Source organism: Ranitomeya imitator, chromosome 6 (genome assembly GCF_032444005.1).
Source record: "Ranitomeya imitator isolate aRanImi1 chromosome 6, aRanImi1.pri, whole genome shotgun sequence".
Taxonomy (NCBI): Eukaryota; Metazoa; Chordata; class Amphibia; order Anura; family Dendrobatidae; genus Ranitomeya; species Ranitomeya imitator.
Genome location: NC_091287.1, coordinates 46,426,446 through 46,439,686, shown reverse-complemented (window position 1 = coordinate 46,439,686; position 13,241 = coordinate 46,426,446). Strand labels below are relative to the sequence as shown.

Sequence of the window (13,241 nt, the reverse complement as noted above, 5' to 3'; positions counted from 1 at the left end):
TATAAATGCTCGCCACCCGGGCGTAGAACGGGTTCAATAGCTAGTATATATATCCAAACAAACACATCTTAGAGGGTTTCATGGAATCATAAAATCATAGAATATTAGAGTTGTAAGGGACCTCCAGGGTCATCATGTCCAACCCCCTGCTCTATGCAGGATTTACTAACCCATCTCTGACAGATGTCTGTCCAGCCTCTGTATGAAGACTTCCATTGAAGGAGAACTCACCACCTCTCATGGCCATCTGTTCCACCTGATCACCCTGTCAAAAAGTTTTTTTCTAATATCTAATCTGTATCTTCTCCCTTTAAGTTTAATTCCATTGCTGCTCATGTCTCCATGTAAAAATTAGAATAAGGATGACCCCGCTACACTGTGACAGCCCTTCAGATATTTGTAGACAACTATTAAGTCTCCTCTTACACTTCTTTTTTGCAAGCTAAACATTCCCAAAAAGAAGACTAAGAGGAGACTTAATAGCTGTCTACAAATATGTGAAGGGCTGTCACAGTGTAGCGGGGTCATCCTTATTCTAATTTTCACATGGAGACATGAGCAGCAATGGAATTAAACTGAAAGGGAGAAGATACAGATTAGATATTAGAAAAAAGCTTTTTGACTCTTTGCTCCGGTGATCAACTAATCACTGTGGATCTGGCATGGAAAACTCCTTTCGACAAGTCGTATTCCCTAGAGAAGAAGCTGCATCGCCTCATTGCATCATTCAGATGGGGTATTTCAGTTTTTGGGATTGGTGAGATCATCCATTGATCAGGAATTCTGTGGCTAGTTGATGCCTTTCTAAGCTGAGAGATTCCATTTCAAGGGTTATTCCCACCTAATCGCTGATGACCTATCCAAAGGATATAAGATGCGAACAACTGGCTATTAAAAGAACCAGCTGAAAACTTGGACTGGGCTGGAGAATAGATGATATTATCATCCAAAAAAGCAATGAGAATTTGATCATTGGTGCAATAAAAACATGTTTATAAACCCAAAGAATATTAAAGATCTCTTTCACAATTCTTTACACACAGGCCTAAAATTCAGGAATATGTCACGCTAATCATCTTTGTATCTCTTCGATCCATACATCAGTTGGTGATTAATTGACCACTATGGGTTTCGCTCCTGGAACCTGCAGAAAATTTGGTTGATCTTTCTAGATAAAGTTTTGTTCATCCATACCTTACATACAGGACTATCCAATGAATGCTTGACCCTGTAATATGGGGCAAGGCCATGTCTGCCAGAGTAGGAGCTGCTTTTCAACTCTCAGCCCTGGGTCATAAAGGGACAAGTCTGTCTTCTATATGAAGTTCATGTCCTGATACTAAACTACCTACTATAACTATTGGGGGGGCGAAAAAGTGTGAAATATGTGGCCCAAGACAGACGATCGTTTCCATAAATTGGTAAGTAGTACCTAATGACGGCGCAGTCAGATGGCCGTGGAGATCGGACCGCAGTGCGTGGACTGGCCATCTCTGGTCTGTAGCATGACAGCTTTAGGTCGTGAGAGCCGCCGGACAGTCTGTGCACTGCGTACTGATTTAGGTCCGATTTATATGGCCGCCATAAGGCCGTGCGATACACTGTCTGTAGTCAGATGACTATATCTCTCCCAACTGGCTGTTGGTTCAGGTTGGGCCATGAATTGCGAAAAGAGCCCGAACCGTACATCCAGGTTTTAAATTTTCCATTCTTGCCTTTTTTGCCAGTTAAACCGTGACAATGAAACATTAAAGTCCTAACTTGCCTGTATCATACATATGGCCCTACAATAACTCATAATAATCTCACTCTTGGATGAAATAATTTTTAGATAATTCTAAATAGAATACAGTGTTTTTGTTCCATCGGTAAGTACAGTACGATGTCCATTTTAGTTTGTGTTTTCTCTCTTCTTCTGTAAGGCTTTCATCAAATCAGACATAAAATCTGGTTGATCGCCGGCACTTCCATTTGCGCTAAGTTCCTTGGTATGTAGCGCTGGACTGTCATTTCTTCTTGGAGGATTTGGAGGCTGCTTTTTCACGGGAAGCTGTGGTGGAGCAGAAGCGGTGGGTGGAGGTGGAGGAGGAGGCGGTGCAGCTGTAGATCCTGTGATTGGAGCCACTAATTGGGGTGGAGGAGGAAGTGGAGCGTAATCAGATGTAGAATTATATGAAGATGGAGGAGGTGGAGGCAAAAAGTCAGGAGGTAAATCAAAGAAGTCGGGAGGAGGAGGGGGAAGGAAATCGTCATCTAGGTGGGAAACTTCTGTGGGTGACATCTGCAGTGGAGGTGGTGGCATATTTCCACCTAGTTTGGCTTTAATTGGTAATGGTGGAGTTGGTACTGCACTGGACGATGACCTTCTCGGTACGGCCGGGGGCTTTTTCGCTATGGTTGGTGTCGGCGGTTTAATAAATTCAGGCTTTGAGGTCTCATTTATTTGTGTTCCCTACAGGAAAAAAATACAACAGGACAATACATAAGATGCCAATAAACTGCATTTTACATTTTTCTCTTATACATTTAGTATCTATCATTTTATAATAAGTATTCAGAGGCCATGGTCACACGAGCGATGATTTGGATCGATTATGGTAAGGACACTCAGCTCAAGCTCTCGGATGGGAGAATCATATCACAGGCGCAGAGAAGACGGAGAACTTGATTTCTTCATCTTCTCCATTGTCTATTTCTGCGTAAATCAGACTGCACTCACATGACATCCAAGTGCAGTCCGATGTTTTACACGCCCCATATGGGTTTGTGTGATCCGATTTGCGGATCTACTACGATTCAGTCTGTAGAAAAAAAAAACGCTGATCTGCACTGCCCCATAGAATAATATTGGTCCGAGTGCTAACCCATAAAACTTTTGATAGCACTCGTCCGAGTTATACGCCTGTTTGAGCCAGCTCTAAGAGGTACGAGCGCAGTGATAGTTTTATTAAAACTTTTGATAGCACTCGTCCGAGTTATACGCCTGTTTGAGCCAGCTCTAAGAGGTACGAGCGCAGTGATAGTTTTTAGTTCCTAAAAAGGCTAATATGACTGAAAGCGTCATTACGGCTGTGAGGGAAATGATGAGTGGTTAAATATTTGTATGGCCGGTGTTGTTTTTATCGCATTTGTTTTTAGCTGAAGTCAGTGATCTACCCTAAAACTTTGAAAAGAATAATGTGAAATACCAGGCTGTCAGAAACAGTGGCCGTGACCGGGCTGCAGTTGCGCTTACAATTTATTGCTTTATGTGGCTTAGGGTACCGTCACACAGTGGCATTTTGATCGCTATGACGGCACGATTTGTGACGTTCCAGCGATATATCCGTGACGTTCCAGCGATCTCGCAGTGTCTGACACGCTCCTGCGATCAGGGACCCCGCTGAGAATCGTACGTCGTAGCAGATCGTTTGAAACTTTCTTTCGTCGTCTAGTGTCCCGCTGTGGCGGCATGATCGCATGGTGTAACAAAGGTGTGCACGATATTGTATACGATGTGCGCATAGTAACCAACGGCTTCTACATCGCACATACGTCATGAAATTATCGCTCCAGCGTCGTACATTGCAAAGCGTGACAGCAGTCTACGACGCTGGAGCAATATTGTTACGATGCTGGAGCGTCACGGATCGTGCCGTCGTAGCGATCAAAATGCCACTGTGTGACGGTACCCTTAAGAAAAAAAGAAAATAAAGAACTGAACCTTTCATGGTGGAATTAAACTTATCATTTGGTTTCTGTCTGAATGTAGATCCAATATAGAGGCACAAAGATCCACATCCACAGGACAGATGATAAGGTTCCTAATCTCTAAAGGTCTCATTACTGATTGAAAAATTATTAGATCGTGACTCTGAAATTCCCTGCTTGTCTGGAGGGCAGGTCGAGCAGCCACACCGCTATCAGCAGAGCTCCGCTACCTCTATCAGTCCAATAGACAATGAAAAAAGCGGCAGTGCGCATGCTGAACCATCACTCCATTAAAACAGGGGATTTCCTGTTCTTGGGATCGGTGGGACCCAAACCATCAGACTTCCCCCACCAATTTGCAACTTATCTATTCTATAAATCCACTGTTCATCCTTCGTAGTTGAAGATGACCATGACTTTAGGGTTTAGAGGAGGCTCAGTGGCTGTAGGTCCGAAGGTGAGTGATGAGGCCAATGCGGGACCTGAAAGTGTGGCACCCCAGGAGTCCGGTTGCCACAGTGGCATTGCCTCCCTCACAGGGGGTGATGTCATGCCTGGAAGCAAGGAGGGATCCACTTTCCAGGTACATCAGCATGCAACACATTTCCTACTCCAGACCAGAAGGGGGAGCTCTATCACCTGATTTCAGGGGAGCTTCCCTATAAGTTCTGGCCTGGAGGCGGAGTTAGTTAGTCTGACACAGTGAAGGAGGAAGAGGTAAGTGAGTCGAACCTGGGGGGATTGGAGCTGCGACTGAGCTCACCCCAGGACTGTGCACCAAAGACCGGACTCTGGAGTCCATGGTTGTGTGGGAACTGCAGGCCCAGCAACTAAAACCGGAGGGCAGGAGATTGCAGGTCTCCTGGGACCAGCTGACACCCTGTGGTATAGCAGCATACAAGAGCCCGGAGCCACCACGAGGGAGTGACACCTGTCACAGGCTCAGGCTGCCTGCCATGTGGGTAGTGTTCCATTTAATGGACAGACAGTAAGAGGGACTTGAGTGGAGCATAAAGCATCAAGAACCCAGAGAACAGCGCAGTAGAGAGGCCTCTAACCCCATCTGGCTAGGGGGATTCTGAATTGCTTCCAGGCTGCCCGAATCTCCAATATCACCTGTTATCTGTGATCTGGACTGCAGCTTTAACCAGGAATTAAAAGTAAAGAAAACTGCAGCCCTTGTGTCCTCTAGTCCTTTCCCGCACCCTCAGTCCTGCACCCCAACGTCCACGATCCCTGATAGACTGTACTTGTAACCCTGGGCCCTTGCTCCACCTGTGGGGATCAGAACCATCTCAGCTGCGACACCATCGGCCCCAGCGGTCCCCTTAAGCAGCGTCGGCTACCTATTGCCGAAAATCACGGGTGGCTTCACGTGAAATCCCCTACCAACATTCCCTCATACTTTTATTGCGCGCCCAGGGCCACGGACTGGGTTCCACTGCTGTGACCACCCCTTTAAGAATTGTCCGACCCAGTTCCGAGGACCCCACGGCCCTAGCGGATGTCGCAAAAGCTCGCCGACATACTGTATATAAGTATGTAGATGTGGTCAACACAGTAGATACCGCTTGTGCCTTGCAGACAGCTTGCTTTTTTACCTTTCTGCAAGGCACAAGCAGAAAAACAAAAATTTTCCGGACTGTGCAGAGATGAGACGTCTCCGGCGCGATCCTTGGACGGATTCTTCACGCACCGTTCCAGTTGATTGATAGGTCTCTCCCTATGTACACACCTGTCAATCAGTTTGAGAAGCTGTGTAGATCTTGGGGCAGCATAAATCTAGTGACTCTTCCCTTTAATGCCCTTGGGAGAACCTAATCGTAAAACCAAGACAGTCTGAAAATAGGATATTTCCATATATGTTATTGTATATATGCACCTTAGCTGTTTCGCCACGTTTCCAGGCATCTGAGAAGCTGGAGCTGACATTTGTGACATTTTGTGTTATTTGTCCGTTTCCTTGAGATTTACCTAAATTAAAAATAAAAGCCAATAAGTTAAAAGCAAATACATTTACTAATATACCGGTACTTTTGAAGGTTACGTCCTACTTTGAGCAGAATAGAAACAGGTCATATACAAATATAATCTTTATAACATATTGCGGATTTTTGTATATATACAGTATGTACTGATCCTGTTTATACTCCGGAGCTGCATTCACAATTCTGCTGATTGTCATTTGAAATCAGTTGTAGAAGGTGATGTCTCTTATTGCAATGTCATGCCTTCAGTGCAAGGTCACTTTTATCAGTACAGATACCATATATTTGCTTAAGGCGTAGTGTGACAGGAAGAGCAACCACGGACTTAAAGGGGTTGTCCAGTCAAAACCGATAAGTCTGCAGTCACTCTCTGTGCACTGTGGGGATTTGCCGATGTCGGACCCAGGGCTGGAGGGTATGTGTGAGTTATACATACCCGGCCAGTGGGCGCGTCCTCGGTCCATACACTTGTATTGAGCCGAGGCTTTTATCCTCGTTAGATAATGGAGCAGGTTGGATGGTCGACAGCCGCCCCATCCATTCTCAGTAATGAGAAGCGCCTAGCAGGGCATGAATGGAGTGGCGCTCAAGCACGTGCACTGTTGCTCCCCTCTGCCCATCGAGCGGTCGGACACCGACAGATTAATACGTAAGCACTTGGGCGATAACTTGTTTTCACCGGACGACTCTTAAGTGCGACCACTCAGACAGTGAATGGAGCAATGGTCGCACATGCTCAGTGCACAGAGGACTTTAAATCCCTGTTCTCGTGAAAGTGGGGGTCCCAGCAGGTAAATCCCCTGCAGTTATGCGTTTTATAATGTTCCTGTGGATCGGTGATAACACATGTTGCTTATGGGATAACCCCTATAAATAGGCAGAGTCATTTTTGGGTCACCCAAATATCACGGGTCCAGTTTTAAATCACTAGAACAAAAGTGTTTTAAGGAGAGAAAAAGAACAGAGGTATCTAGAAGATGGAAGAATCCGTGTATCATTTCCCACGCATTGTAGCGCATTTACCTGCCGTGCCCGGTCCTGACGGATTGTTTAGAGAAGACCAGTGCGAGGCGAGGCCGGCTTTGTGGACCGCCGTCTTATAGTTGTCATACAAGGTTTTTCCATACTAGAAAGAAAAATAGAGTAACAAAAAAAACTTTTATTTTTGAGTATCTGTTGGGACCAGGGATGTATGAACAAGGAATCAGGGGCTCCGACCTCTCAATTCATGTTTATCAATTATCACAGTTTATGAAAACTAAACTTTGATACTTTTTTGTTCTGTAATATTATCACCGTTATCAATTACTCGATTTTATATCTTCTCTTATGTCGATTGGACAACTAGCTTAGTGATCGGCCACGGACATCATTGCTGCAGCAGAAAGAAGAGACTGGCAGGGTACCAAGTTATCTGGGAATGGGGGAAATTTGGATTTATGACCCTCTTTTATTTATTTTTTTAAACTAGTGAGACTTTCAGAAATACCCCTTCCTCTCGCGCAAATTTTTTTTTACTCTATTGGAAAGGAAATCAATAGGTTTTTCTGCCCCATCTAAGATCAACATGATGTAGGGGCAGAAACCATGATTCCAGCAATATGTCAGTTACTGGGCTGCTTCCTGTAGTTTTGATAAAATCACAGATTTCTCTGCTGCAGATTTATCAGTTCTCTGTATAGCCCCGCCACATCACTGATTGGAAGCTTTCTGTGTTCACTGTGTATAGGCAGAAAGCTGACAATCAGTGGAGGGGTGGAGTTATACAGAACTCATGAATATAAAAAATACATGGCAGCAGGTTTACTAGTCCTCAAGCGATAATCTCCTGCTGATAAAGCACAGATTTTATCAAAACTACAGCAAGCAGCCCAGTAACTGGGCTGCGCTATATTATGCTGCTCTCAGATTTGATTGCAAAAACCTGGTGACAGGGGCCATTTAAATGGAATGTGTCAGCAAAATATGACATTCTATAAATCATTTTTCTAATCTTAAATGTTAATTTTTTAATATTATTTACATTTTATATAAAACATACGTTGCAGTTGGACACATGGATATTAGCAGCAATAGCTTAGACCCGCTCTTTTATAGCAACCTGAGCTTCTAAGCTTCACTTGCTCTTATGAGGACCATGGTGCGAAGGAGGAGGTGAGCTGTGATATCACCTTCTCTGAATAGTGGGTCCTGTGTTATCTGCTGTATATAGAGGTGTTATCAGTCATTGTACAGGAGGAGGAGGTGAGCTGTGACATCTATTGTGAATGGTGGATCCTGTGTCATCTACTGTATATAGAGGTATTATCAGTCATTGTACAGGAGGAGGAGATGATCTGTGACATCACCTATTGTGAATGGTAGGTTCTGTGTTATCTACTGTATATAGAGGTGTTATCAGTCATTGAACAGGAGGAGGAGGAGGTGATCTGTGACATCACCTATTGTGAATGGTAGGTCCTGTGTTGTCTACTGTATATAGAGGTGTTATCAGTCATTGTACAGGAGGAGGAGGTGAGCTGTGACATCATCTATTGTGAATGGTGGATCCTGTGTTATCTACTGTATATAGAGGTGTTATCAGTCATTGTACAGGAGGAGGAGGTGAGCTGTGACATCATCTATTGTGAATGGTGGATCCTGTGTTATCTACTGTATATAGAGGTGTTATCAGTCATTGTGCAGGAGGAAGAGGTGAGCTGTGACATCATCTACTCTGAATAATGGATCCTGTGTTATCTACTGTATATAGAGGTGTTATCAGTCATTGTGCAGGAGGAGGAGAAGGTGAGCTGTGATATCACCTATTGTAAATAGTGGATCCTGTGTTATCTACACTGTCACATGCAAGCAGCACCGCAAAGAACTTACACATGCATGCTCCTTGCCATGGGAGCCGGCCACAGCAGCTAAACTCCATAGGTGACTGAAAACCCAGGCAACTAGCAGTAAGCTATTAAACTAAAAATTCCTCCAGGATAGGATTTTTAATAACAAGTAAACTGCAAAGTTGTGTGTTTTTACAAGCATTTTGCAATTTTACCCATTTTAGAACATGACACAATCCTTTTACAGACACTGATACAAAAGCCTGCATTGTTGGTAAGACTGATGGCGCATCTACAGCTATAGAGCAGCCAAGGCCTTAGTTTGCAGCTCTCTCAGTGACGGGGGTCTATTTTATTCTTCTTAGTTTGTCAGTAAATATCCCAGAAGTTAGCGGTGTCCTGACTGTTAGTACCTGGGATTTTCTGAAGACTTCTTTACGCTCTTACCTTTGCTATTCTGATGCCAGTCACCCACTGGTGGAGAACCCACGGGTCGTCACAGCACAAGTATTTTATGTATTGAGATTCCTTTTGTATTTGTGGATGCTACAAAAATAACAGAAGAATCAGAAGACAAGATTGTGCATATAGGAAATGGTAAACCTGATCTACAGCTTCACAAATCAAGAAATCATGGCCGAACGCATGTGGTCAGTTTTTAAGCTGAATGATTAGAAAGAAGAAAGCAGATTTTTTTTTTTATTGAATATTTACTGCAGATAACTGCTTGCCTGAATATTGCCCAATATATACCTCGAATGGAAGGCTCTGCCAATCTCCACTGCATAGGCATTCAGTAACATTTCCCGTTGACCTGCCCAGTGTATACAGTACCTAAAACAGCGCAGTCTGCAATGCCAAAGGTACAGTAAAAAAGGTGCACTGGCTTATAATAGTCCAACGGAGGCCAAACTGGAAATTTTCATGAACTGATCACAAGCTCCTTTGATCTATGAGGGAAGCTGACAACCGTTTGTCATGGTTTCATCTATTACTATGACCTAGGGATGCTGTGAGTGACAGCTCAGCCGCCCTATGGGATCTGGAGTGTGCTGGACTGTCAGTTTTATGAGTGATAGTCCAGTTATCCAATCTAATACTGGGGTGTGCTGGGCTGTAGCATTTTGATTAACAGCCCTGCTTCTCAATGGGGCCTAGCCTGCTGGCGTCTCCCCAGATGCCTTCCATTCTTAGGCTAGGTTTACATTGCGTTAATGGGTTAACGCTAGCGGACTCTGTTACATGGCGAAATTGTCGCAATTAGCGCCATGCAACGGATCCGTTAGCGCACCCATTGACGACAATGTGCTAACGGATCTCTAGCGCATCGCTAGCGCATGCCATTTTCGGCACGCGCTAGCGATGTCCCATTAGTTTAGGACGGACCGCGGACGCTGCTTGCAGCGTCCGAGGTCCGTTCCTCGCTAGCGCAGATCGGGTATCTGCGCTAGCGGGATCGCCGAACACGATCCCTTTTGGGACATTGCGTTAGCGCAATCCGCTAGCATATGCGCTAAACGGATTGCCCTAACGCAATGTGAACCTAGCCTTAGTGATTTGTGGCTATTTAGCTGGCTAGCTGTGAGCAGTCCAGTGTCAGCTGTAGCTTAGCTTTGTTTGGTGTGTGTGCTTAGCTCTGTGTCTGTTTCTCTGGTCTTGTTGCCGGACCTAGGATTTGTAGTGACTATTCGTGTGGATTATCCCTTCTGCTCTTGACGTGATCTACCTTCAGGTACCTGACCCCGGACTTGGCCTCTGACTATCCCTTTGTCTTACTCCCTTGTATTGACATACTCTCCTGGTATTTGACCCCAGACTGTTACCTGACCACGCCTTTGTCTTACCCATCTGTATTTCAGGCTCTCCTGCTATCTGACCTTGGATTTCCTAAGTGCCCTGTCTCGTGGCTTCTCTGTGAGTAGTGACTCAGCGTCACACCAGTGTTCAGATTCCCTGTAGCACCAACGCACGTAAAATAAAGTATTACACAATTCTGTTAAAACTAGTAGGCTGCCTATGTAACACATGGACATCTGGGTCCTCCATAGCAAGAGACCAAATAAAAATTCCCTTAGAGCAGATCTGTCACCACTGATTTCACCATACAAGCTGCATACATTATGAAATACAGAGGGTGAAATAAGTATCGAACAGGTCACCAATTTTGTAAGTAAATACATTTCTATAGGTGATACTGACATGAAATAATCACCATATGTCGGTAAAAACCCATCCAATCAAAGAAATTAAATTATAGATGGTCATAAATGAAGTTATGTGTAATAACGAGAAATGACACGGGGAAAAAGTATTGAAGTTTTGATCTAAGTCCTCAAACGGCAAAATCTACACTCTGCTGTGTATATCTGGTTTGTATGTTAAATGTATTTTTCAACAATTTTTGGCAGCTTGTATTGGTCAATATGAGATTCCAGCAGCAGCAAGGAGGAGGAACACTGAAGAGAGGTCGATCAGGCTAGGTGAGCAAAGATTCAGCAGCAGCAGGGAGGAGGGACACTGAGGAGAGGTCAATCAGGCTAGGTGAGCAAAGATTCAGCAGCAGCAGCAGGGAGAAAGGACACTGAGGAGAGGTTAATCGGGCTAGGTGAGCAAAGATTCAGCAGCAGCAAGGAGGAGGGACACTGAGGAGAGGTCAGTCAGGCTAGGTGAGCAAAGATGCAGCAGCAGGGAGGAGGGACACTGAGGAGAGGACAATCAGGCTAGGTGAGCAGAGATTCAGCAGCAGGGAGAAGGGACACTGAGGAGGTCAATCAGGCTAGGTGAGCAAAGATTCAGCAGCAGGGAGAAGGGACACTGAGGAGAGGTCAATCAGGCTAGGTGAGCAAAGATTCAGCAGCAGGGAGGTGGGACACTGAGGAGAGGTCAATTAGGCTAGGTGAGCAGAGATTCAGCAGCAGGTCGAAGGGACACTGAGGAGAGGTGAATCAGGCTAGGTGAGCAAAGATTCAGCAGCAGGGAGGAGGGGCACTGAGGAGAGGTCAATCAGGCTAGGTGAGCAAATATTCAGTAGCAGCAGGGAGGAGGGACACTGAGGAGAGGTCAATCAGGCTAGGTGAGCAAAGATTCAGCAGCAGCAAGGAGGAGGGACATTGAGGAGAGGTCAATCAGGCTAGGTAAGCAAAGATTCAGCAGCAGCAGGGAGGAGGGACACTGAGGAGCAGTCAATCAGCCTAGGTGATTGGAGATTGAGTTTAAGCTTTCAGATAGGATGATGCCGCCTCATCAGGTATAAGACATCTAGCTAGTAATGTATGCAGTGCGTATCGTCAAAACGGGGGACATATTTGCTTTAAAAAGATATATCACATTGGGTTTTATAAACCAGATGATAACTTTTAAATAGGCAGAATTACAGTTCATGCAGATTTTGCTTTTTCCAGACTTCTTTTATATCCCCTATTTACATACTGATGCAGCCTAGATTAGCCATTCAGGTCCAAGTGAAAAGGAAGGTAAATTTTTAGATTTTAAGTGCCGTCCTAAACAGTTTTTATAATGATGTCTGTACTAATATTTACAAATATAAGTGTATCTCCTTGTGTGCAACATTTTCTCTGGACAGTAGTGATGAGCGATCGTGCTAGGATATGGTGTTATCTGAGCATGCTCATGTGTTAACTGAGTGTCGAAAAATATGTTGGCATACCCGTGACTGCATGTCTCGCGGCTGTTCGACAGGCACAACACATGCAGGGATTACCTACCAGCCGTGAGATGTGCAGGTGCGGACATTTGAATATTTTTCCAGCGCGCAGAAAACACTCTTTTAGCACCCGAGCATGCTCAGATAACATCTTATCAGAGCACGTTCACTCATCACTACTAGACACCAATGAATCTGTATCAACCAATAATCCTGATAATAATAATGAAGTTGCTGTAGTTCCTCAGTTCACCAGCAGATGGCAGACCGTCCTCTGGAATATCCCCGCCAGCTCTGACTCCTACTACTACTACTACAGATAAAAGCATCGGATTAAAGTGAATGATGCTTGAACTCGAAGCTTAATTAGAAATATGACAAACGTGTCAGATAGGAAGTACCAAACGGAATTATCGTAATCCACTTTGTGTAACTCCCCGCAGACGTAAATCAAGGTCAGATGCTTTTACCGCTGGACACAGCCCACTGTGAGAATCCAAAGCACCAGACGAATTAGAAAAGGGAAAGAAAAATGATGTTGGGTGGGAAAAACAGGATCAACCTGATGCATATGAGGTCGGCAAAATGCAAAATTTACTGTCATCAACACCAGGGAGAACTTGACCTGCACATAATCGAAGGCGAGGTGCCCGCTGCGTCTGTGTACTTAGCTTACACTGTACGTCAGGAGCGTTTCCCCACATTCCTGGAGGTCCCCATTTACAAGATGGAGGACAAATATGTGATCTTTTGTCCTCCGCCTGGTTGGTGTGCATCTGTAAACTGTGTAGGAAATTGCTATACAAAGAGTCACAGCAGAAACACCCAAGAAACGTAAAAACATACTATGGAGTATACATTTTTTGCAATGGGTCCCCATAATGGACAGGATGCCTGGGGCTGGATACTGACTGTGTCCACTTTCTGGCACATGCTTCCTGAGGGTCAGTATAGGAGAGGCTGGCTGTCCCCAAGCATCGGGCTGGACCAGCTTACTTTTCACCTTTACTTCTCGTGGAGATACGTGTTGTCGGTTATCTCTGGTAGACGCTTCTCTCACCCCCCATAATC

General features: G+C 44.8%; 1 protein-coding gene across 1 annotated transcript in view; it reads right to left on the bottom strand.

Moving 5' to 3' along the window:
- Nucleotides 1–964: 964 nt before the first annotated feature.
- The window catches only part of APBB1IP (amyloid beta precursor protein binding family B member 1 interacting protein), a 137,330-nt gene continuing 125,053 nt past the window's right edge, over nt 965–13,241 (bottom strand). Inside the window, exons 11-14 of the mRNA XM_069729597.1 lie at nt 8,954–9,052; nt 6,702–6,804; nt 5,573–5,664; nt 965–2,452 (exon numbers count right to left, since the gene is read on the bottom strand). Of these exons, the coding sequence (XP_069585698.1) occupies nt 1,892–2,452; nt 5,573–5,664; nt 6,702–6,804; nt 8,954–9,052 (855 nt within the window). The 3' untranslated portion in view covers nt 965–1,891. The remainder of the gene's footprint in view (nt 2,453–5,572; nt 5,665–6,701; nt 6,805–8,953; nt 9,053–13,241) is intronic.